The 25,828-nt window shown below is 40.3% G+C and overlaps 1 protein-coding gene across 13 annotated transcripts in view; it reads left to right on the top strand.

Annotated features, from left to right (window-relative positions):
• The window catches only part of git2a (G protein-coupled receptor kinase interacting ArfGAP 2a), an 85,522-nt gene that overhangs the window by 13,222 nt on the left and 46,472 nt on the right, over nucleotides 1–25,828 (top strand). For all 13 annotated transcript variants that reach the window (XM_072587920.1, XM_072587907.1, XM_072587915.1 and 10 more), the window contains exons 2-8: nucleotides 1,909–2,042; nucleotides 3,430–3,542; nucleotides 7,758–7,863; nucleotides 15,077–15,163; nucleotides 18,069–18,199; nucleotides 19,828–19,922; nucleotides 22,751–22,796. In XM_072587920.1, coding sequence (XP_072444021.1) covers nucleotides 1,909–2,042; nucleotides 3,430–3,542; nucleotides 7,758–7,863; nucleotides 15,077–15,163; nucleotides 18,069–18,199; nucleotides 19,828–19,922; nucleotides 22,751–22,796 — 712 coding nt within the window. The remainder of the gene's footprint in view (nucleotides 1–1,908; nucleotides 2,043–3,429; nucleotides 3,543–7,757; nucleotides 7,864–15,076; nucleotides 15,164–18,068; nucleotides 18,200–19,827; nucleotides 19,923–22,750; nucleotides 22,797–25,828) is intronic.

Below are 25,828 nucleotides of genomic sequence, written 5' to 3'. Positions count from 1 at the left end.
CAATGGGATCTTGGTCAGATGGGCCAACGGGCTGAGGAGTGGCAGATGGAGTTTAACTTAGATAAATGCGAGGTGCTGCATTTTGGGAAAGCAAATCTTAGCAGGACTTATACACTTAATGGTAAGGTCCGAGGGCGAGTTGCTGAACAAACACCTTGGAGTGCAGGTTCATAGCTCCTTGAAAGTGGAGTCGCAGGTAGATAGGCTAATGAAGGAGGCGTTTGGTATGCTTTCCTTTATTGGTCAGAGTATTGAGTACCGGAGTTGGGAGGTCATGTTGCTGCTGTACAGGACATTAGTTAGGCCACTGTTGGAATATTGCATGCAATTCTGGTCTCCTTCCAAACGGAAAGATGTTGTGAAACCTGAAAGGGTTCAGAAAAGATTTACAAGGATGTTGCCAGGGTTAGAGGATTTGAATTATAGGAAGAAGTTGAACAGGCTGTGTGGCTGTTTTCCCTGGAGTGTCAGAGGCTGAGAGGTGACCTTTATAGAGGTTTATAAAATCATGAGGGGCATGGATAGGATAAATAGACAAAGTCCTTTCCCTGGGGTTGAGGAGTCTAGAACTAGAGGGCATAGGTTTAGGGTGAGAGAGAAAAGCTCTAAAAGAGGCCTAAGGGGCAACTTTTCCCCACAGACAGTAGTACATGTATGAAATGAACTACCAGCGGATGGAGGCTAGTACGATTGCAACATTTAAAAGGCATCTGGTTGGGTATATGAATAGAAGTGGTTTGGAGGGGTATGGGCCAGGTTCTGGCAGCTGGGACTAGATTGGGTTGGGATATCTGGTCGGCATGTACGAGTTGGACTGAAGGGTCTGTTTCCACGCTGTGCATCTCTAGGGCCCTAAACCCTTCATCAGGAATGAAGCTTGTGGGCTGGGTGGGTGGGGTTGGGTGAAGGTAGCTGAGAAAGCAATAGGTTGGGGGAGGTGTTGGAGTGGATAGATGGGAAAGGTGATGACTAGGTCAGGAGGGCAGTGCCGAGTTGGAGGCTTTGGACTCGGATAATATGGGGGGAGGGGAAGTAGAAATCCACATTTATGCCATGTGGTTGCAGGATCCCAAGGTCCCTACGTCAGGGAGACTGGACACCGCCTTGTGGATCATCCCAGAGAACATCTGGGACTGCCAAACCGTTACCACTCAATGCCTGGAGGAAGAATGCCTCATTCCACTCTAACCCCTCCCCCAGCTTAATTTCACCTCCCTTCACATTATCCCAGTACCAAGCCTCCAACTCGGCACCTCCTTCCTGACCTGGCCATCACCTTTCCCATTTATCAGCTCCAACACCCCCCAACCTATCACTACCTCCCTCACCTTCATCCACCTATGGCTTTCGCGGCTACCTCAACTACTCCTCCCCTCCATTTATCTCTCAGCCACCGGCCTACAAGCCTCATTCCTGATGAAGGGCTTCTGCCCAAAACATCAATTCTCCTGCTGCTCAGATGCTGCATGACCTGCTGTGCTTTTCCAGCACCACACTCTTCACTCTGATCTCCAGCATCCGCAGTCCTCACTCTCTCCTTTAAAGAATATGCGTGTTAACGCTAAACTTGAGAATCTGCTATCTTCGGATTGAGATACAAAAGGGCATTATTCAACTGTCTTCCTGCCATTTTATTTGGTACCCCACTCCACCCTCCAAAAAATAGACTTTTAAAATTGGGGTTTTATGAATGTCCAAACGATGGAACAATATATCTGAAGCGTGACATTTAATGTTCTGTTGCTTTCTTCAGAATCAGGAGTTCAAGTCTGTAAGATCGGTTTCATAGCATAGATGGAAAACATTTGCATTGCTATTGGAGCATTTTGCTGTTTGAGGTGTGGTAAAGATTTTTGAAAAATAAGGTAACATTTTTTCAAAAAAAGACCTGAATTGCTTCTATTCCAGATCCTCGCTGGGCATCCATAAACAGGGGTGTTCTGATCTGCGATGACTGTTGCAGTGTACACCGTAGTCTGGGCCGGCATATCTCTCAGGTACGACACCTGACACACACACCGTGGCCTCCCACACTGCTGCAGGTAAGGAGTATTTTGTAATCTTGGCTCCTTGATGAGTATAGGTTTGCTACAGAAGTTCACAGGGGAGCTAGATGAGTTGCTCATCTTGCCTGATATCTGCAAAGGACACATCAGTCCGATATGGCTGAATCCTATAGTCATGCTGCTCTCCAGCCATCAGCAGCCATGTAATCTGCTGAGAAGTGCAAGTTGGGAAGAAGGTTTGAAGCCAGTTTTAGCCAATACCTCTCTGAAAATGAGAACTCTAGCCGTTGAATGGTAAAATGTGTTTCTACGGCCATAATAATCTATTTGCTCTATCTGATCATTTGATCTCACTGTCCAAGTGAAAGGGATGGCCATTTCTTGATAAATATATAAAAATTGAAATAGGGACTTACTTGGGTGCGTCATTATGTACTCTTAGTGGCTGATAGCAGCATTCTTAACAGATCAAGAAACAATTTATCTATTCACCCAGGTTGGACTAAGATGAGACATGCAGGGATTGGACCTACTGCACTTGGGTCACATGGCTCCAATGAATTGGGAAGTCTAGATTGCTCAGTTCTATTTGTTTATATTTCCATGTGTTGACTTTTGTAGGCCTCACCATTTAGAAAAGGCAGTTTTTAGTGCTATTGCCTCATTGATATATAATCCTTCAGCAGTAACTTGAGATGAATGAAAATTAATGGAAACATGATGTAAGCAATATATGTGGCTCCTGTGGAATCACTGTGTATCTTTTGTAATCCAAGCAGAAAAGTAAAAAAGGAAAATGGGTAAGAGAAAAAAGATCTCAAACATAGAATCCTCTTCATGGAATGTAAATAGATCCTAGTTAGAGATTGAGTTGTCACATCTTACTGAGCTTTCCTAACTTTTACTGTGCTAGAATCACTTTTAACTTTTTGAAGCGCTAAAACTGGGCATTCCTTATTGATGACGTACCTTTTTCATTTTATGCTCTGTCTGACTAGTATTCATCCTGTATGTGAACACTTTATGCAGTTATGAGGTTACTGGTTTGCTGGATCATGTCAAGCTTGGTTTAAAAAAAAATCCATGAGGCCTTAACCTTGTAGATCAGTCCAGCATAATTATTGTGGCTTCTGATCAGGGTTGTTACTTTAACCGTCATCGTGCTGTTGTTGCAAGTTACAATGATTAATTCACTAAAGATAGTGATTTATGAGTCAAACTGTGGTTATTTCCATATCCCAACCCTTCAAGCCAGCTTGTGATATTTTAGGCTCTACTTAGATTGAGGGAAATAATAGCTAACTCTTTAATCTCTCCAGAATGGAAGAAAATGCCCACGGCAGACGTGCCATCATTTGTAAAAGCATTATTGTCGATATTGTATTCCAGACTAGCTTTTAAAGAAAAACTTTTTTAATTTCAGATGGTGCAAACTCTTGTTAGCAATGGTGCCAATTCAATCTGGGAGCATTCGTTACTGGATCCTACTTCTCTAATGAGTGGAAAGCGCAAGGCCAGCCCTCAAGATAAAGTGCAGTAAGTATATCAAATCCTGCTTTATACTTCTATTTGATACACGGCTTGAATTTACAATAAGTAGCTCTAGCATTTCAGTTGTTATTGGGTCAGTGAATCAGAAATGTGTTCTCCCTCCACAGTTGCTGCCAGATATGCTGAGTGCTTTCAATAGGAAGCTTTTTTAGACCATCCCCGTACTCATCTAAATTTTCAGTGTCCTCTTTGTTATCAGTTGGTAGTGCAATAGAAGATACTTTATGATTGCTCTGAAAAATTTAGATTAATTTCAGTTATGCAATTAAATTTAGACTTCTGTTTATAGTCAGTCAGAGAGATGTACAGCATGGAAACACACCCTTCGGTCCAACCCGTCCATGCCAACCAGACATCCCAACCCAATCTAGTCCCACCTGCCAGCACCCGGCCCATATCCCTCCAAACCCTTCCTATTCCTATACCCATCCAAATGCATCTTAAATGTTGCAATTGTACCAGCCTCCACCACATCCTCTGGCAGCTCATTCCATACACGTACTACCCTCTGTGTGAAAAAGTTGCCCCTTAGGTCTCTTTTATATCTTTCCCCTCTCACCCTAAACCTATGCCCTCTAGTTCTGGACTCCCCGACCCCAGGGAACAGACTGACTATTTATCCTATCCATGCCCCTCATAATTTTGTAAACCTCTATAAGATCACCCCTCTGCCTCCGACACTCTAGGGAAAACAGCCCCAGCCTGTTCAGCCACTCCCTGGAATTGGGAAGATATTTATGGAGCCATATAGAGGTTTGTGAAAGTCAACTGAACAAAAATGAGGAAGATTGATCAGTCATTTAGTGGAATGAACAATTCATGTTCAAAACCTTTCAAAATCTCTAGTTGCAGAAAACTTGTACTGTAATAGACAATAGACAATAGATGCAGGAGTAGGCCATTCTGCCCTTCGAGCCTGCACCGCCATTCAATATGATCATGGCTGATCATTCCTAATTAGTATCCTGTTCCAGCCTTATCTCCATACCCCTTGACTCCACTATCTTTAAGAGCTCTATCCAATTCTTTCTTAAAAGAATCCAGAGACTGGGCCTCCACTGCCCTCTGGGGCAGAGCATTCCACACAGCCACCACTCTCTGTGTGAAGTAGTTTCTCCTCATCTCTGTCCTAAATGGTCTACCCCGTATTTTTAAGTTGTGTCCTCTGGTTCGGCACTCCCCCATCAACGGAAATATGTTCCCTCCTGCCAGAGTGTCCAGTCCTTTCATAAGCCTATACGTTTCAATCAGATCCCCTCTCAGTCTTCTAAACTCAAGGGTATACAAGCCCAGTCGCTTCAGTCTTTCCGTGTAAGGCAATCCTGCCATTCCAGGAATTGACCTCGTGAACCTACGCTGCACTCCCTCAATAGCCAGAATGTCTTTCCTCAAATTTGGAGACCAGAACTGTACACAGTACTCCAGGTGTGGTCTCACCAGGGCCCTGTACAGCTGCAGAAGCACCTCTTTGCTTCTATACTCAATCCCTCTTGTTATGAAGGCCAGCATGCTATTAGCCTTCTTCACGACCTGCTGTACCTGCATGCTTGCCTTCATTGACTGGTGGACAAGAACACCCAGATCTCTCTGAACAGCCCCTTTACCTAATTTGATACCATTGAGGTAGTAATCTGCCTTCCTGTTCTTGCCACCAAAGTGGATAACCAGACATTTATCCACATTAAACTGCATCTGCCATGCATCTGCCCACTCACCTAACTTGTCCAGGTCACCCTGTAATCCCCTAACATCCTCATCACATTTCACCCTACCACCTAGCTTTGTGTCATCAGCAAATTTGCTAATGTTATTGCTGATACCATTTTCTATATCATTTACATATATTGTAAAAAGCTGCAAAAAAATAATATTACAGCGAGCAACTCTGTATGCTAGGGCCCAGTATCAAAATGTTTGCAGAATGTTACATGGCTTTTAGTAAGCCCACTTAAAAAACAAAATAATTGCTGATTTAAAACAAATAGAAAAACATAGAAGATAGGAGACGGCCATTTGGCCCTTCGAGCCTGCTCTGACATTTATCCCAATCATAGCTGATTGACTAACTCAGTAGCCTAATCTTGCTTTTTCCTCATAAGTTTTGATCTCATTAGTCCCAAGTGCCATATCTAGGCAGAAGTGAGGACCGCAGATGCGGGAAACCAGATTTTAGATTAGTGGTGCTGGAAAGGCGCAGCAGGTCAGGCAGCGTCCGAGGACCAGGAAAATCGACATCTCGGGCAAAAGCCCATCATCAGGAATTCCTGATGAAGGGCTTTTCCCCAAAATGTCGATTTTCCTGCTCCTCGAATGCTGCCTGACCTGCTGTGCTTTTCCAGCACTACTCTAATCAACAACCAAGTGCCATATCTAGCCATTTCTTGATTACATTCAATGTTTTGGCATCCTGTAGTAATGAATTCCACAGGCTCACCACTCTTTGGGCAAAGGAATGTCTCCTCATCTCCGTCCTAAATGGTCCTCCCCGAACCCTCAGACTATGATTCCTGGTTCTGGATACACCCACTATTGGGAACTTTCTCCCTGCATCTAATCTGTCTAGTTTTAGATTAGGTTAATACAGTGTGGAAACAGGCCCTTCAGCCCATCAAGTCCACACCGACCCTCCAAAGAGCAACCCACCCAGACCCATTCCCCTACATTTACCCCTTCACCTAACACGGGCAATTTAGCATGGCCAATTCACCTAACCTGCACATTTTTTGGACTGTTAGTTCTGTTAGAATTTAAGGTTCCATGAGATCCACCCTCCCTTGTCTGAACTCCAGCAAAAACTATCCTAATCAAGTCAATCTGTCCTGACATCTCCAGAATCATAAGACACGTTATATGTTGGTCTTTTAGCTGTGGGATCTGGCTTCAGTTCTAATGAAGTCTGATCGTTTGCTACCTACTGTCTTCTGTCTGTACAAGTCTGAATCATGTAAATACTTACATTTTTATATAGCATCTTGACTTCTTGTTGAAAGGCCTTTTAAAATGCTTGTGTGAACATAGCTAGTTGAGAATTGTAGAATACTATAGCACAGAAATTTTACCAATTGAGTCTACACTGGCTCTTTCAAAGAGTAAAATCAATCCCATCCTTCTGCACTTTCCCTGTGTCCCAGCATTTTTTTCCTCTAAATGCATATCCAATTTCATTTTAAAATTTTAAGGAAATGGCCCACCGACACCTGATCAGGCATGCTCACAGCCAATTATATGTAGCAAAATATTTTACTTCATGTCAACTCTGTTTCTTTTGCCAACACCTTTTAAATCTGAGCCCTCTGGTTAGTGATCCAGGAAACAGTTTCTCTTAATTTACTCTAATCCTTCACAATCTTTTACTGCATAAGCTTTCTCTCAGTCCACCCTGTACTAAGGAGGACAACCCCATCTCCTCCAGTTTGACTATGTAACTGTAATCCCTGAAAGTATTCTAGTAAATTTTCTTCTTCTCCTTCTCAAAATGTGTTGCTGAGAAATGGGCACAGCTGATGCTAAACCACTTAATTAAAAATGAAAATTTTAATTCTTACTAGGTTTGTACCATGGGTACCACTTGTCTTCTGGTATATCCCACTGCAGGCTTTTGCATGTCTTAACTCTAAAAGCGATTGGAGCAGGGAGAGGGTGTCTCACTGATGTTGTCATGATTGTTTAGTTACCATTTATTCACCAAGTTCACATGAAAAACATAAGTTTGCTGTACTTAGTGAGTTGCTTGCATGCACAAAGCTATGCTTCAGCAAGGGTGTATTACTGCAGTTATAGGAAGGCAATTGCCACAGATCAATGCTGTGTCAATCCAGCACACATGAACGTTGGCTCTTTTCCAGTACTGGGCAGTAACTGGTATGGAACACACAGAAAATGTCACCCTAATAAAGTTGTGTTCTATTCAAAAATTGCAGCTGAAGCATATTATGTAGATGGAGCTATGACAGTTAAGGCTAAGTAGAGAGAGCATTATTTTAAGGTTTTTTTTGCATGTATATCTTGGATTGTCTGAAATAGGTTTCATTTCTCAGTGCTGACACCATTTATTGAAATAACCATAAATCTCTCATGAGGCCATGCCCCTTGACAAATCAACTCTTAATTGTTCCCAATAAATGTGCATTGTGGAATTTTTAAAATGTTTGCCTTATCAAACAAATTGTTCATCCTCTTTTCTTTATCTTCTTCATTCAGCCCCAGTAAGGCAGAATTTATCAGAGCCAAATATTCAATGCTGGCTTTTGTCCATCGCTTGCCATGTCGTGAGGATGATAGTGTTGCAGCCAAAGACCTGAGCAAAGTAAGCATCATAAGAAAAAGCATTAGCTTAATGAAACATTCAAAATATTTCTTTGGAACAAAGTTGCTAAAGTTGACTTAAGTTAATTCAGCGTAAATGGCTGAATTAAGTGTTGTTGCAATGGAAGTGTTTAATGTTATCACTATAATCATGTAAGCTATTATATTAAATACTTCTGATTTGAATGTGTTGATGTTGGACTGGGGTGGGCAAAGTTTAAAAATCTCACAACACCAGGTTATAGTCAAATAGGTTTATTTGGAAGCACTAGCTTTTGATGTGCTGCTTTATCATCAGGTGATTGGGGAATAGGAACATAAGACACAGAATTTATAGCAAAAGAGTTAGTGTCATGGAGATGTAATGATATTAAGCAAATTTAGATGAAGTCTTTCATCTTTTAGAAGAGATATGCTAGTTTCAGTTCTTTAATATGTAAATTCCAGACCTACTTTAAAGTTACATTCTCAAGGTGGCTTCAGGTTTTCTATAGGTGCCATCTCCGCTCAGCCAATGCATTGAAAGGTGCAAGATTAAAGTCTGTCTGTCCCAATGTTGAGTCAGACTGGTTCTATTTCTAATGTGTGCATATGAGAGAGGGTCAGCGTGAGAGTGTATAGTGCAGCGGGTCACCTGTAGTGTGACATGAAACCCAAGGTTCCAGTTGAGGCCATCTCCATGTGTACCGAACTTGACGCTCACCCTCTGTTTGGCCACTTTGCGTTGTTATTTGTCCCGAAGTCCGCCTTGGAGAATGGTAACCGAAGGTCCGAGGCCTAATGTCCCACGCAGTGAATTGTTCCGACTGGGAGGGAACGCTCTCTTGCCTGGTGATCATTGCGCAGTATCCATTCATCTGTTGGCAAATCCGAGCAGATGGAACGACAATGTACCATGCCTCAGGGCATCCTTGCCTGAAGCGTAATGAGATAGACAACATTGGCCGGGTCATGAGAGTACCTACTGTGTGTATGGTGGGAGGTGTCCCCACATGTAATGGTGGTATCCATGTTGACACTCTGACAAATCTTGCACCAGCTGCCATGACAGGGTTGTACGGTGTCGTTGTCTTTGTCCTGAAGGCTGGGCAGTTTGCTGTGAACAATGATCTGTTTGAGGTTTGGTGGTTGTTTTAAAGGTCAGAAGTGGAGGTGTGGGGAAGGTCTTGGCAAGGTGCTCATCTTCATCGATAATGTATGGCAGGCCACAAAAAACATAGCGTAGGAATGTTCCCGGTTTGACTGGTCCATGGATGTTGAGTTTCTGTAAGAAGTCTGTAATGTGACAACAGAAGCTGGGGGTTGCCTGTACGATGGATTTCAAGATACTTTCGACATAGCCAGAGAGATTCTCGCACAGGGTTCCATTGCCTAATATGATGGGACGTCCTGGTGTGTTGGCTTTGTGTATCTTTGGATTGCAGTAGAAGTCACCAAAGCAAGAAGTACGTAGGATGAGCATGCGCAGGGATGCTAAAGAACTGGATCAAAGATCTTGATCAATGTTTTTAGTTCACAGGTGTGCTGTTAGTCAGATTGGCAAGTAGTTGCCTGTAGTGTTCCTGGTCATTCAGTTGTCGGTACACTTCCTTGCAGTAATCTGTTCTCTTCTGAATGGCTCCTCATTTTATCTGCTGGTTTGATGACAATGTTGTGATTTGGTTTCGAGAGCATGGATGGCATTGCATTGTGATCAGGTGATGTTTTTGCTTTACCTTGTCGGTGTGGTGATGAATCTGGCATTACATACATCCTGACATGTCAAGCCCAGGGCAGCGGTCCTCCGATGGGCATCCAAGTTGACTCCTTTGGTTGATCCTCTACGGATCCCTGTGATAACTGGTCTGGTTTATCAGTGGGCTCATTAGGAAACTGCTGACATGAATTCCTCTGTGTCTGCTGCAAGACCCATGGGGCCCGTTTTGGTGGTGGCGCAGAAATTGAGCTCTCCTTTAAGAACTTCAATCTCTTCCAATTGAAGGATGTGGTCTGATAAGTTGACGGATTTTCCTGAAGTGATAATGTTTTCAACTGTGGCTTGGCTGTTTCTGTTGGTGATGCCAAGTTTTTCTAGTTTCTTGTTCTTGGTGTGCAAGTATGTGGTATAATGTTGTCACCTTGTCTATTTGGCAATGTTGCGTAATTGTGCTGCTGTATCTTGAGTGCAAGCTGATCGTGTGGACTGCATCTTGATTTCAAGGTTATGGCCCCTGCTGTAGAGTTGGTGCATGAGATGATTGAGTTTGCAAGAGGTGCGGTGGAAAAGTTTCTACAAGTATGCTATGGTGTTGGCCAACTTGAGTGGGTTTGTGATCTGTAATCCTTTTGGGATCTTTCCTGCATTTCTGCAGAAACTTGATATCTATGTCAATATGTGCGATCTTCTTGGCAGTCCTCTCCACACTGAGCTGGCAGTTAGTAGTGTCAATGGTAGTCATGATTTGGAGGTACCAATGTTGGACTGGGGTGGACAAAGTTAAAAATCACAACACCAGGTTATATTCAAACAGGTTTATTTGGAAGCACTAGCATTCAAGGTGCTGCTGCTGCTTCTTCGGGTGATTGTGGAGCAGGACCAGAAGAGACAGAATTTATAGCAAAAGGGTTATAAGTGTAATGGAGCTGTAATGATATATTAAACAAATTTAGATGAAGTCTGTCTTCTTTTAGAATGCTAGTTTCAGTTCTTTATGTAAGTCCCAGAACTCCTTTTAAAACCTGTTGGACTATAACCTGGTGTTGTGATGTTTTTAATTAAATACTTCAGTTTAGTAACAATGATTGCATTTTTTTCGCTTGTTTGGAAATGCTGCTTATACTAACTTTGTTACATAGTACTATTAATATAATTATAATCCAGGAGCAGCAGCTTTGTTCATTGTGTTCCCTCCTGTACTGTGCTGAGATTAGAAGATGATTAAAAAGCTACATCTTTTAATTGACTAATTCTGCTGCTTGACAACTTGGGTGACATCGGGCAAGGATTGCTAGCCTTCTAAAAGTGCAAGTGAGGAACCAGAACTTGGGATAATCTGAGAATTGTATATCCTTTACTGCTTGTGCAGATTTTTAAAATTTGTTTTTCTGGAGTTAGGTAGTTACAATTTCACTTCAAACTGATTCCAAAGAGCCAACTGAATGAAGTTGCTTTTAAGACATGAAGAACCGACACTATAAAATATGAAATTTACTGTTTCACATAAGTTAAGTAATGAGCTTAGTGTATGATTGACATTGGGGGGAGAATTTGAATAAAATGAGGGATTTTTCTTAATTCAAACTAAAGGGGACAACACTAGTGTTTTATAAGGTGAGACAAAGGAACTGCGAAACAAATACTACAAATGGGATGTTTGGCTTGTTTTTTGAGCTTCAGTACACTGGTTTTAATGCACTGATTGTGTTGCTAGGAGTTTGAATCAATTGTTGGCAGACATATATTAAATCAACAAATGTGTCTACATGTATACTTGTTTTGGCAAGCAAGTAGGCAGATGTTATGAGATATGAATTTTTGACACAAAGCCATACCATCCACTAACAGAATGCTAAACACATATGAAATATCCTTGAAGATCCTGGTTTTCTGTCTTAAGGGATGTGCAAGTTTTTTTTTGAGTTGTAACAAGTGTGATTTTGGAATTAATTTACTACAAAAGCAAATTTAACAAAAATATTGCAAAAATGCCTCTTTCCTGGGAACTGAATTCTCATGTACTTATTTATTAAAAAATGGTTAGCACTCCAAATGTGATACTTCAAAATAAGGAGAGGAATATGCTATATAATCACCAGTCGTATTTGATAAAGTTTTGAGATTGGATTGGTTGTTCATCACCTTGATTAGGGAATGATGCGCTTGAGAAGGTGAACATGTTTAAAATCTGTTAGGGGTATCTACATCGAAAGAAGTGAAATTTTGTCTGCATGTGACATTTTTAATAGTGATAATCCTGGAAACTTGCTTTCAAATCTCTGATAATGGTGCTTAATCAGTTATAAGTATATATTTGGAAACAAGATGATTGGGTTTCTATGCCAGGCCCCTCCTTGTGCCTTTTTTCTATTTGCTCTTACAATATGGTTCCATCAGTTTTACACAGCTCAACGAGGTATTCATTTTTGTCCAATCTTTATACTGAATGCCACCAATATAATGGATTACTGCAGGGGCAGGGAATCAATGACACCAGGATCTTTGACTGGCTTGACTTAATGTTGTGGTTCTGTTCGCCGAGCTGGGAATTTGTGTTGCAGATGTTTCGTCCCCTGTCTAGGTGACCTCCTCAGTGCTTGGGAGCCTCCTGTGAAGCGCTTCTGTGTTGTTTCCTCTGGCATTTATAGTGGTTTGTCTCTGCTGCTTCCGGTTGTCAGTTCGAGCTGTCCGCTGTAGTGGCCGGTATATTGGGTCCAGGTCGATGTGTTTGTTGATTGAATCTGTGGATGAGTGCCATGCCTCTATGAATTCCCTGGCTGTTCCCTGTTTGGCTTGTCTTATAATAATAATGTTGTCCCAGTCGAACTCATTTTGCCTGTCATCTGCGTGTGTGTGCTCATGCTGGGTATCGTGTCCTTTATCCTGGTGAATTGTTGTCTGAGAGTGGCTGTTGGTTTGTCTACTGTTAGGAGTCCTAGTGGTTATTGTAGTCTGGCTGTCAGTTCAGAAATGTTCTTGATGTATGGTAACGTGCCTAGTCCTTTGGGTTGTGGCATGTCCTCGTTCCATTGTCTTTCCCTTAGGCATCTGTTGATGAAATTGTGGGGGTGTCCGTTTTTGGCAAATACATTGTAGAGGTGTTCTTCTTCCCCTTTTTGCAGTTCTGGTGTGCTGCAGTGTGTTGTGGCCCTTTTGAACAGTGTCTTGATGCAACTTCTTTTGTGTGTTGGGGTGGTTGCTTTCGTAGTTCAGGACTTGGTCTGTGTGTGTGGCTTACATAGCAAAAAACATAGGACAAACAGGAAGACAGCTAACGATCCGTATCCATGAACACTAACTAGCCATGAAACGACTCGACCAGCTATCCTTACTTAGTAGCCAGACGTGCAGATGACAAGCAACATGAGTTCGACTGGGACAACACTACTATTATAGGACAAGCCAAACACAGAACAGCCAGGGAATTCCTAGAGGCATGGCACTCATCCACAGATTCAATCAACAAACACATCGACCTGGACCCAATATACCGGCCACTGCAGTGGACAGCGGAACTGACAACCGGAAGTGGCAGAGACAGGTCACTATAAATGCCAGAGGAAACGACACCGAAGCGCTTCACAGGAGGCCCCCAAGCACTGAGGATGTCATCTAGACAGGGGACGAAATGTCTGCAACACTAATTCCCAGCTCGCAGAACCACAACAACGAGCACCCGAGCTACAAATCTTCTCACAAACTTTGACTTAATTGTGTGCACATTCCAGCAGAGGATGAATTAGTTTTAATATTCCATTTTAATTGAAAGGGGTAGGGAGTATTTGAAGTGTGCTTAATTGCTGGTCTTCCTTGAAGTGAGGCAGCTAAGGTAATTCTGAGTTTATATGGCTTATTACTTGAGCCGTTAGGAGAGCTGGCTATGTTCACTTTCAATCCATTGGAATGTCACCAAAGAGATTGAGGAGTAAAAGGAAAGTGAATATCTGAACGCTGTCAAGCAAATTGTTTAGTCTCCTGATTCAAATTTCCAAAACTAAGATGCAGAAGTGTAAATGTTCTGTTGCATTAATTGAATCCATATCTATATCCTTCACGTGAATTGCTATTGAGTGCAGTAACTAGAAATGTCAGAAGTCACATGACACCAGGTTTATTTGAAATCACTAGCTTTCAGAGCATAGCCCCTTCATCAGGTAAATTGAGAGAGAAGAGCATGCAGACACAGAATTTATAGGTAGAAATGAAAAGATTGTACAAATGGTGTGAGTAGAGTGTTGAATAATTAGTCTCTGCAGGTCTTCAAAAGTGTCAGACAGTGATGAGAAAAGTGTCAACAGCTGAATAACAAGTGAAGGGATGACCTATAATCTGACCAAATAAGGCAGAGATAATTGCAAAGATGACAAAATAAGGTGGTGCTGGAGACAAACAAAATGACTGGAATAACATGATAGGTTTAAGAGTTGCGTGCTGAAGATCTAACCAAAGTAGTAAGTAATCCAAAACTGTACAAACTAATTAAAGTTGAGAGATCATAACAATTCATCAAGGTGATGGTATCAAGACAGGATAGTAAGGAAAACTTTACAGATACAGAACTGTGTGATGGGGTCACATGTAGCCATCCGGGACCTGTGAGAGAATCTCTCTGGCTGTGTCGAGGGCATCTCGAAACACATTGTAGAAGGAACCCCCGGCTTCTCTCAAGCGACATGTAACCCCACCACAGTTCTGTATCTGTAAAGCCTCCCTTACTGTCCTGTCCTGACATCACCACCTTGACAAGCTATGATCTCTCTACTTTTAGTTTGTGCAGTTTTGGATTACTTTTTACTTTGGTTAGATCCTCAGCATGCAACTTTTAAACCAAGCATATTATTGCAGTCATTTTGGTTTGTTTCGAGCACCACCTTGTTTTTAATTTTTTTTTGTAATTATCTGTCTGTCTCACTTAATCGGATTATAGGTCATCTCTTCGCTTGTTGGTCAGTTGTTGACCCTTCTGTTGATCTGCAGAGACTTATTATTCAACACACCACTCACACACTACTTATGATTTTTTTTAATCTCTCTGCCTGTAAATTCTGTGTCTGTGTGCTCTTTTCTCACTTCACCTGACGAAGGGGCTATGCTCTGAAAGCGTGTGATTTCAAATAAACCTGCTGGATTATAACCTGGTGTTGTTTGACTTCTGACTTTGTCCACCCCAGTCCAATACCAGCACCTCCACATGTAGAAATGTAAGCAAATGCAGCAGTGATCAAGTAAAGAAGAAATGAATATTTCCATTCCCCTGCAATATAAAAGGTATTATTTTAAAAATCGGTATAAATAGCAAACACTGAAATAGTTTCCCATTCACAATTTGTTACCTAATGTCACCAGTTATTCAGTATTGCTCATGATACGTCCAAACTTGTGCCAGTGATGGTATTAAAACATCAAATTCTTTCTCCTCATGATAATTTCTCCTATAATAAGGAGGTTCCATAACGTGTTAAAGAATAAGTGTGCTCCCAGCAGTGTTGCCCACTGTTAATGTCTTGTGTTATTTCAGCAATTGCACTCAAGTGTGCGGACAGGGAACTTGGAGACCTGCTTGCGATTGCTCTCATTAGGAGCCCAAGCAAACTTCTTCCATCCTGTAAGTCTTCAATGTCAATGTTTTTGTAGAGTTTATGCTGCTGTTGTTTCTGCTTCTCAATTAATTTTAACGTGTGCCAAACTCTGAACAAAGTATTGGGCAATGTCATCTCAACAAATAACGAAGCAAATGCTGTAAAGTAATTTTTTTGTCACTTACTGTGCAAATATTTTAAAATGCAAGTTTTTGCATATGGCTATTCTCTCCAATGTGAACTGTGATTGGCAATGGTACCTTTCCAGTGTACGCATCACCTCCAACTCCAACTTGAAGCGAAATGGCAGTAAATACCTTTGGTTAAAGTAAAACCAATAACCCATTGTGTTCTTGTCAGGTGCCATATACTTTGAGGGTGTGGTACTCTACCAACAATCCAAAGGTTGAGAATTCAAATTCCACCATGCTTTCCTTTCAAGCGCTACACTGAACCCATTATGTTATGATCACTATTTGATAAATGTTCACACAATTTATCCAGCTACTATAAAATCCAGTAGTCCTTGTCCCCCTGTTGCATCCAGGGCATTTTCCTGTAGGAAATGATCCTGGACACACTCCAAAAATTCACTACATTTCTGATAGGTGCTTGTCTGTCTCTCTTAATCCTTTTAAAATTAAAAAACCCAGTAAAATACTACTACAGCTTTGCTTCACTCTTGCTCAACTTTTGCATTTGTACAATCTAGCACTTCAGAACTGCTACTAGGGCATCTGTACATAATACTTATTATAGATTTAAATCACATGCTGTTCTTTAGTTCCATCCATACAGTCTCCACTAAATGCTTCGCCCATGGTATATCGTCTGCTTCCTCCTGCCCCACTAACATTGAAGTAACTTTGTTTCTAATCAGTAAGGCTATTTTACCTCCTGTAATTTCCCTGGGTCTCTCTTGTATACCTTTAATAACTTGGTATATTTAGGTCCCAATCCTGACCATCCTGTAGCCATGTCTCAGTAATGGCCACAAAGTCGTCCATTCATTTGTTTATACAACTCTTTTATGTGGGTGATGCACTGTAACCTGTCCCTCGTCACTGATACTTTAATCCCTCGTTTTAGTTCCCTCGTCAATTTAATCAATACACTTTTATAGTTTGCAGCACTCCCTGCTGTAAATGAAGTAGAATCCCTGACTGTTTCTTTACTGTGATGTTTGATTTTTGGAAATGCTATTGACCTTCCCTAAGCCCCTAATTTGCTACTTTAAAGTATTTGTGACCACCTTATTTAGCCTTTCCATGAGGACTTTGGTCCCAGATCCGTTCAAGTGGAGGTAGTGAATTTCTGGAGTGTGTCCAGGATCATTTCCTACAAGCAAATGCCCTGGATGCAACAGGGGGACAAGGACTATGGGATTTCATAGTCTGGATTTCAATACTGGTACCAATGCCCCATGAAATGGAACCCCTCTTTCCCACGCCACTCCTTTAGCTACACATTTACTTCCCCAGTTTTAGCTCTAACTGAATCGTGCATATTGACATAATAATCCAGAGAGTAAAACCCTTCTTTAGTTTTCTTCCTAATTCCTGACATTCTCCAAACAGGACCTCTTGCCAATTTTGTTAGTCCCAACTTGGACCACAACTGGATCCTCTCCTCCCACTCCAATACTTTCAAGCTGGTTCAAGGCAGGCAACACACCATTCAGAACACTCCATTCTGTTTACAAAGGTTTCTATCCATACTCCTAATTATATAATCCCTGAGCACCATTCTTTCTGTTCCCCCTGTTTCCATACTATGGTGCAGTAGTCAGTTTGCCCATCCTCCCTTACAGTCCTTTTCCTCAACCACACAGAACTAGTACGTTTAAACCTGTTGGGTAAGATCTAGAGCTGAGGCTGCTCCTATACTATATTCAAGATCCATGTATTTGCCTCATTTGTAGTCACACCTCCTGTACCTGACCATTGGCCAGATTTGAAGTATCTAAGTGTGACTGTCTCCTGAAACACAGAATCCAGGTAACTCTTGTTCCTGCCTAATGTGTCACAGGTTTAAAGCTAAGACTCCAGCTCATCATACTGAGCCAGAGTTCCTTGAGCCACCAACACTTGTGACAGATGTCATGATGAACCACAATGGGGTCCACCAGTTCCCATATCCTGCAGGTTCAAGACATCACATGGCCCTGCATCTTTAAATTACTTAAATTAGTTTTGAAATTGTATATTGAACATTTTGCACTGGTTGTTAGTTTAATCTAAAAACTATTTATCCAATTTGCCTACAATTTAGAATAGATGTTCAAATTAACAGTTACTTCTCAGTTGGTGAAAGTGCAGCTCTTCCTGTGATGCCACATTTTTGTAACCGTTGCTGATCTGAGTCTCCTCCCCTGCTAGCTCCTTTCTCTGGACTCCCAGGTAAGCATGTAAGCCTCTGCCTCAATTTTTATTTCCTGCTGTCTTCCCTTCAGCTGGCTATTCTTTCATCTTAGGCCCCAAGTTCACTAAGACCTTACATGTATAATAAAGAACATGAGTACTCACCAAAGAGAGAAAAGGAGGAACAGGTTACCTCCTCCCTCTTTCACCAATCTCCAGTTACACTCCAATGCAACAGACCTGTGTGCTGTACTGTTCTATACTTAGTCTGATCTTAGAGCAGGATGAATGGCCAGTGCAGCATCGAGGACCGAAGGGCTGTACTGTGCTGTATTGTTCTCAGTAGAATAGCACTGAAGTCCTCCATTTATGGCCCTGAATTCAAAGTCTTCTGCATTATCAGTAAACAATAAATGTTGCTTTTCCAGTGCTGTCCACAGCCACAAGAAGATACTGTCCAGGAATTTGCCTTTCCAATGACACTGAACTTTATTTTTGCAAATAATTTATTCTTAAGGCAAAACTAAAACTACTTCTGTGCTTGGTTTTGACGCTTTTTTTTAAATTACAGGAGAAAGGAAATACTCCTCTTCATGTAGCAAGCAAAGGAGGACAAATTTTACAGGCTGAGTTGTTAGCAGTATACGGTGCTGATCCTGGTGCCCCTGATGCCAATGGCAAGATGCCATGTGACAATGCAAGGTTAGAATCTGAAAAAGCCACAGAGATACCTTTTTTAGTCCTTTTTGCTATCAAGAAAAATACAAGTATTGATGCAGCAATGGTCAAATTAACACTTTGAAATAATTGTGCAAAAGCAAAATACTTTCCTTGCTAATTTACTATGGTCTTGACTACTTGATCTTTTGTTGTGAAATATATTGGATTAAAAGAGACTGTAGGTTCATAGTTCCTTGAAAGTGGAGGCGCCCAGTAGATAGGTTAGCAAAGAATTTATTTAGTATGCTTTCCTTTATTGGTTAGAGCATTGAGTGTAGGAATTGGGAGGTCATGTTGCGGCCCCACAGGACATGAGTTAAGCCACTTTTGGAACACTCTGTGCAGATCTGGTCTCCTTCCCAACAGAAGGATGTTGTGAAATTTGAAAGGGTTCAGAAAAGATTTACAAGGATGTTGCCAGGGTTGGAGGGTTTGAGCTAAAGGGAAAGGCTGAATAGGCTGGGGCTGTTTTCCCTGGAGCATCTGAGGCTGAGGGGTGAGCTTATAGAAGTTTATACAATCATAAGGGGCATAAATAGGATAATTAGATCCTGGGGTGGGGGAGTCCAGAACTAGAGGGCGTAGGTTTAAGGTGAGAGCGGATAGATTTAAAAGGGACCTGAGGGGAAACTTTTTCACCCAGAGGGTGGTCCATGTATGGAATGAGCTGCCAGAGGAAGTGGTGGAGGCTGGTACAGTTACAAGATTTTAACAAGCATCTGGGTAGGTATATGAATAGGAAGGGTTTAGAGGGATATGGGCCAAGTGTTGGTAAATGGGACAAGATTAATTCAGGTTTTCTGGTCGGCAAAGATGAGTTGTTTCCATGCTCTACATATCTGAATTTTTAAAAACTAACTTCGTTCAATTTAAAGTGTGCTGTAATAGTTGTAATACAAGTGACATAAACTTAAGATGTTTCTAAGCCAAATTTCTTCCTTTTTCTTCCCAGTCTTTCAATATTTGTAACGCACTGCAGATCTGTTCACTTTGGTTACTTTGTAAAGGGTTTCTGGTATTTTGCAAATGTTTCAAAGGTGGATCTGTTTATTATAATAAGAGGAGGAGACTGATTTTTTTTTTTGCAAAAATAATCAGTGTTTTTTCTTGGTCAAGTATATATTTAATTCTCTTTTGAAAACTGCTATAAAGCTATTTACACCTTATAAAAATCATTCTCTAAACATATCAAGATAACTTGCTGTGGGGAAAAATGTCTCCTCATCTCTCCTTTTTTACAAATTAATTTAGATCTATATCCTATAGTTACTGATCCTCCTGAGTGCAAAAAGTTTCTCCCTATTTAATGTAACGAAACCCCTCAAGACACCTCTATTAAATCATTAATTAAGTAACTTGGGGTTCTGTTTGAACAATGCAAGAAATGCAAGAATGAAATCTGAACCATGATTTTGGTGATTATAAAGAAGGTATGAGAGTGCCATTGCTGCCCTTGTAGTAATCCCCCGAGCTCATACTTGGGTTACTAAAGTTGTACAATGTTTCTTCCACTTTTATCTTTAAGCTCACATCTTGCATAGTGATCAAAGTCTTGATTTTTTTTTCCCATAATGTTATCCTGGCATTGAAATATTATCTTTGATTTGCAGACAAGCAGGGCACCATGAACTAGCAGACCGTTTAGTAGAGATTCAGTATGAACTCACTGACAGACTAACCTTCTTCCTTTGTGGAAGAAAACCAGGTGGGTACGAAAGAAGAGAGCTGGAGATGGTAATGTTGCTTCTTAATGTTTTATTGAGATGTTCAGTACTAAAAAATATTTTGCTTATGGATGCATCTTGATGCACCAGTACTTACAACATACTGAACTCTTATTTGTGAATCAAGTACTGTGGACGGTGCCAAATGGAACCTGTATGTTTCCCCAAAGGAGAACAGTGTACAGTTATGGACCAATTCTTACAGTGAACATTTCTCCCTCATTTTTGTAGAATTGCTTCAGTGTCAGAGAGCATTAAGCCTGACTTCATAATTCAGTTCTTTTGCCACACTTTGTTAGAGAATGGAGAACAACAGTACTATTTTCCAGCTTGGCCTGCATCTCGTTTGAGAAGAAAATAAATGTGGGCATGAATTGCATGGGATCATTAAATCTGTTTATGGTTACAAGTGAATAAGAGGTGAATATAATATTAAAAATTACAGGTAGGAGGAGACCATAGGACCTGTCAAGCTTGCACTGCTATGCAGTATGATTATGGCTGATCATGCATGTCAATCCTACTTTCATGCCTACTGCCCATACTGCTTAACTCCGAGATCAAAAATCTGTGAATCTAAGTCTTAGCTGATGGCACATATATTCCACTAAAGGGAATAGAATTCCTATGGTCCTCAATTCTTTCGGTGAAGGAGCTTCTTATTTTGGTCCTAAATGAATTGGCTTGTAATCCTGAAACTCTGACCCCTAGTTTTGATTGATCTGCCCTGGGAAGCAATATCTAAGTATTAAGTCTTAAACTCCCTCATTATTTTGAATGTTTCGAAGTGGTCATCTTTCATTCTTCCAAACTTCAAAAAATATACTGAATTTCCTTCTTGTGTGACAAGTCTCATACCAGGAACTAATTGAGTGATCCCTCGCTACTGTTTCCAATGCAAATGTATCTTTTTTTAAATATGGAGATAAAAATTGCATACAATATTCAAAGCCCAGTACAATTATAGCAGGCTTATTTATTTTTGTACTCCAATCTTTTTTTATTATAAAAGCTAACATTCCATTTTCTTTTCTAATTGGTTGCTGTACCTGCATGCTACCTTTTTGTATTCCATGTGCAAGTACATGCAAATCTCAACATCAACATTTACAGGGTTCACGCCTTTTAAAAAGATATTCTGCTTTCTAGTTGGATAAAAGTGAATAACTTCACACTTCTCCCCATTATAATCTGTCTGCCTCCTTTTTGGCCACTTAAACTGTCAGTTATCTTCTGCAGCCTTTGTCTTTCCTATCAACTTGCAGTTCCACCTGACTTTTTTAACCTTTAGTGAATTTAGATAAACTGTTTTCTAACTTTGTCTGAGTAATTAATTGTTACAGCCGCCATGGTCTTTGTGTACTAGTCACTGCCTACAGAAATTAAAACTGCCAATTTGATGAACCAGTTCATTATTCATGCTAATATATCACCCCAATTTCATATGCCCCTTTTCTCTGGTATTTCAGTAAATGCCTTTTTAGAAATCTAGGTACATTACATCTACTAGTTCCCCGATGCCTACCCTATTAGTTACATCCTGACAGTCACCAGTAAGTTTATCAAACAATTGATTTGTGTAAAAACATGTTGACGTATATTCGAATCATGTTTATATCTTTCTAAATGCATTGTTAACACTTCCTTGATGGATTCCAGCACTTCCCTGTGGTTGATGCCAGGCTAACTAGACTGTAGTTCCCTGTTCAAACTTGCTTGAAACATGTTATAAGTGCAATTGTGCTAAAGACTAGTACAGTATTTGGAAAAGAATTAATCACTTGACTTCAAAATTCAATACTGAGGTAACTGAATTAGCTTCACACCTTTCACGAAGGATAGGCTTTCTTTTTTAATTTCTGTGGTGAAAAGCAGTTACAGAATAAATGTTTATGAATGGAAAATCCTTGCCTATTATTTTTGTGCAATGCAGCATCCTTCCTTCCTAGGCGAACCCAGAACATTTGTACAATGTTCAGATGAATTCTTTAAAATCTCCATTTATACAGTTTTGTCAACGTGCTTTAGGGATATCAGCCATTGAGAGTCTTGATTCCATTAATTTGTGATGTTTTCTTTGTATTTGAATATTTGTGTGCATGTATTTTTCATGTTCATTCTTTGACAAATGTATCGATATTTGCATACACAAAACAGGTCGTTTCTAACTGTTACTTGACCATGAGGCACGGAAATTCTTCATGGTTTCAAATTTCTGGCGTAGTTGTAGCTCTGGGAGTAGCTTGACTTATGCTTACAAGTATAATAATTTTATTTAAAGTTTCTTGTTTGCCTGTTGCATGCTATGTCTAATGATGTCTGCTGAGTAAAGATGTTGATTACTTTGTTTCTTTATACATGCCCAGGACAATTCTAGTTGTGTAAACACCAATGCGAAATGACACAACCCTTTATTATAATTTGCATTTAAGACTGCCACAAAACTATATCCTTCCTGAATTTGTTCCATGTGGTATTTTCGCTCTTCGTTACTTTTCATTCATCTTAAAGCAGTGTTTTCCTTGAATGTTTGTAATGCAAAACATTGACTATATGCCAATTCTTGTCAATATCCAATGACGTACATCTCAAGGTTCAATTTAAATGTTTCCTCGAAGTGTTTATATTATGGTCTATGGGGCAACTTGCCTTCCTCATTGCTATTCATGATCTAGAATTGATAATGATGTGCATCCCCAATCCAGACTTGTGTATGGTCTAGTAAGATTGACATCTGAATTATTTGTTTTTATGCCTTCTGTGCTTTGTTTAAAACGTACCATGATTCAACGATCTCCTTCCATTCCAGATCACAAGAATGGGCAGCACTTCATAATTCCACAGATGGCTGATAGGTGAGGCAGAGAGATTTTTGTTTTTTATGGCAGTCAGAATTTATTCTTTACTAGTTTTGAGAGCAATTAGGGATGAATAAATATGTATGTCAGTATTGCCCACCTCTCAAAAATGCATTTTAAAAATGTGCATGTTTTGCACACCTGCAGTTCACTACTAACAAGTCTTTTTGGTGTGTCTAAAAGACTCTTAATACGAGCAGCTGAAAATGTGTCGCTGGAAAAGCGCAGCAGGTCAGGCAGCATCCAAGGAACAGGAGAATCGACGTTTCGGGCATAAGCCCTTCTTCAGAAACGTCGATTCTCCTGTTCCTTGGATGCTGCCTGACCTGCGCTTTTCCAGCAACACATTTTCAGCTCTGATCTCCAGCATCTGCAGTCCTCACTTTCTCCTCTTAATACTAGCAAGCCTGTGTAAGTATTGAGGATTGTAAGGATTTCAACTGGCTATGGAATTGTGTAATACCTTGCAATAAAAGTGAAGTTATGAAATCGCTATGTATAGGTTGTATGTTTGCTTACCTGAGCTGGTGGATTTATTCTCAGACGTTTTGCACCATGCTAGGTAACATCAGTGAGCCTTTGAAAGCTAAAATAACAATCGCTACATATAATTTTAAGTATCTGGCATTTATAAGTGCATTGACCATTGGTTCCTGTATTCATTTTTGATCTTGCCTGGCTGTAATTACAGCCTTTTGATGCCATTTGCAGTTCCTCTAGACTATATTGTTTCTATACTTGTCCTGTTACTTCACCTACACTCCCTTCCCCATTCGAATTTTAGAATTTATCTTTCCGTTATTTAGTGAGTCCTGCCTGATTTACAATCCTTCCCTGTTGTTCATTACTAGTCCTCCTGACTTTTTTTCCTGTTCCTGTACTTTGCTTATACTGGAAGATTATTCGTCTGAAGCATCAACTGCTTGCATCCGCACAGATGCTGTCTCCTTATTGAGTGATTCTAGCATTTTCAATTTTTGTTTCAGATATCCATTAGTAGTTTTGCTTTTGTGATTCCATCTGTCCCAGTAGAAGTGCTGCAGGACCACTAATTGACAGAACATGTAATCACACATTGACAAGTTGATTCTTGTTTTAGTCATAAATGTGATTGGAATTTATGGTGGCAGTATAAAGTTAAAAATAAATTAATTACTTCAAAATGGAAACTGAATTACACCTCCGTTCCCTGATCCAAATATCCTTAGGCCTCTGATATTCAGATTGTTATTTAACTGCAATTTTAACAAAATCCAAATATTGCAGATGCTGGAGTTCTGATATTATAAAATGGAAAGTGCTGTTAAACGCTTAGTAGACTGATATCTCTGGATAGAGAAACTCACTTAATCTCGCACTATGATGGTCTTTCTTTCATCAGAACTGAAAGATGTTGGGAGTTTTCTTTTTATTTCAGGATGTACAGAGCCAGGGAAAAGAGAACTAAGGAATCAGCAGGGAAGTTCAATAATAATCAAGGACAGGATTGATTTAAGTAACACGAAAAACCCCAGAATCAATCAATAGGAGATCTAATTAATCAAAATGAATTGCTGATGAGTGAAACATGGAGCATCCAACAAAATGAGAATTGATTCACTGAGTTACAGAAGAGCAATTAATGTGTGAAATTTACTGTTGGGAAAATGCCTAGTAGACATGTAGATTTCTGTATATCGAATTGGAAGACCTCATTTGTGAGTTTAACTCCTTTGCTTAGAAAGGGAAGGAGACAGAGCAGGAAACAATGTGGTAGTTAGCCTAACATCTGTTCTAGGGAAACATTAGAAGCTGTTGTTACAAAAATGACAGCAGGGCACTTGATCAAGTTCAAAGTAATCAGGCAAAGTCACGGTTTTGTGAAAGGGCAATCATATTTGAATGTATATTGAAATCCTTGGAGGATGTCACACATGCTGTGGATTAAGGGAACTGGTGGAGGTACTGTATTGGATTTCCAGAACGCATTTGATGAGGTGGGACATCAAAATGTTATGTAGTGTTGGGGTTAGCATATTGGCATAGATAGAAAATTGGCTAATGAAGTTGAGAATAGAATAAATGGGTCTTTTCTTTCAGGTTGGTAAGCTGTAACAAGTTGTATGGACCAGAGTAGGATCTTAACTGCTTACAATATACACAAATGACTTGGCTGGCAAGATGAAAGATATGGTTGCCAAATTTACTGAGAACTCAATGATAGGTAGGAAAGTAAGTTGAGAAAGAGAAATAAGCCTACAAATATGTAGATGGATTAGATAAGTGGCAAATGGAGTATAATGTGGGCAGGAAGAATAAAAAGAAACATTATCTAAATGGTGAGAAATTGCAAAAATGAAATGCAGAGGAATCTGTGTATACCTCTTGTGTAAAAGATTAGTATACAGATAAAGGTAAATAATTAGGAAAGCTAATAAAATGTTTTCATTTATTGCAAGGACAGTTGAATACAAAGGTGGGGAGGCTGTGGTAAAGTTATACAGGGCACTGGTGAGGCTGAATTTGGAGTACTATGCGTAATATTGTCATATTTAAGGCAAGCTGTAAATGTAGTGGAAGCATTTCCGAGAAGGTTTACTAGGCTAATACCTGAAATGGAGGTGTTATCTTATGAGGAAAGGTTGGTCTGGTATCTGCTCGAGTTTAAAAAATAACAGTGACTTGATTGAAACAGAAGATCCTGAAAGGCCTTGACAGTACAGATTTGCAGAGAATGTTTTTTATGGAAGAATCTAGAACTAGGGGTCATGTTTAAAAATCAGGAGTTGTCAATTTAAAACAGATGAGGAATTTCTTCTCGGAGGGTTGTGTGTCTTTGGAACACGCTTCCTGAAAACATGGTGGAAGCAGACTGCTTGAATATTTTTAAGCAGAGTTAGATTCCTGTTAAGCAAAGTAGTGAAAGATTGTCAGGTGTGTGGCTTTGAGATGACAATCAGGTCAATGGTAAGTGGTGTACACCTCTGTTTATATGTACTCCTAGATGTGCATAAAGCTTTGGATTTTGGTTGGTTGACAATTATCCTTAG

The sequence above is a fragment of the Chiloscyllium punctatum genome, chromosome 17 (assembly GCF_047496795.1).
Source record: "Chiloscyllium punctatum isolate Juve2018m chromosome 17, sChiPun1.3, whole genome shotgun sequence".
Classification (NCBI taxonomy): domain Eukaryota; kingdom Metazoa; phylum Chordata; class Chondrichthyes; order Orectolobiformes; family Hemiscylliidae; genus Chiloscyllium; species Chiloscyllium punctatum.
This window is presented reverse-complemented; position numbering and strand designations above follow the sequence as displayed.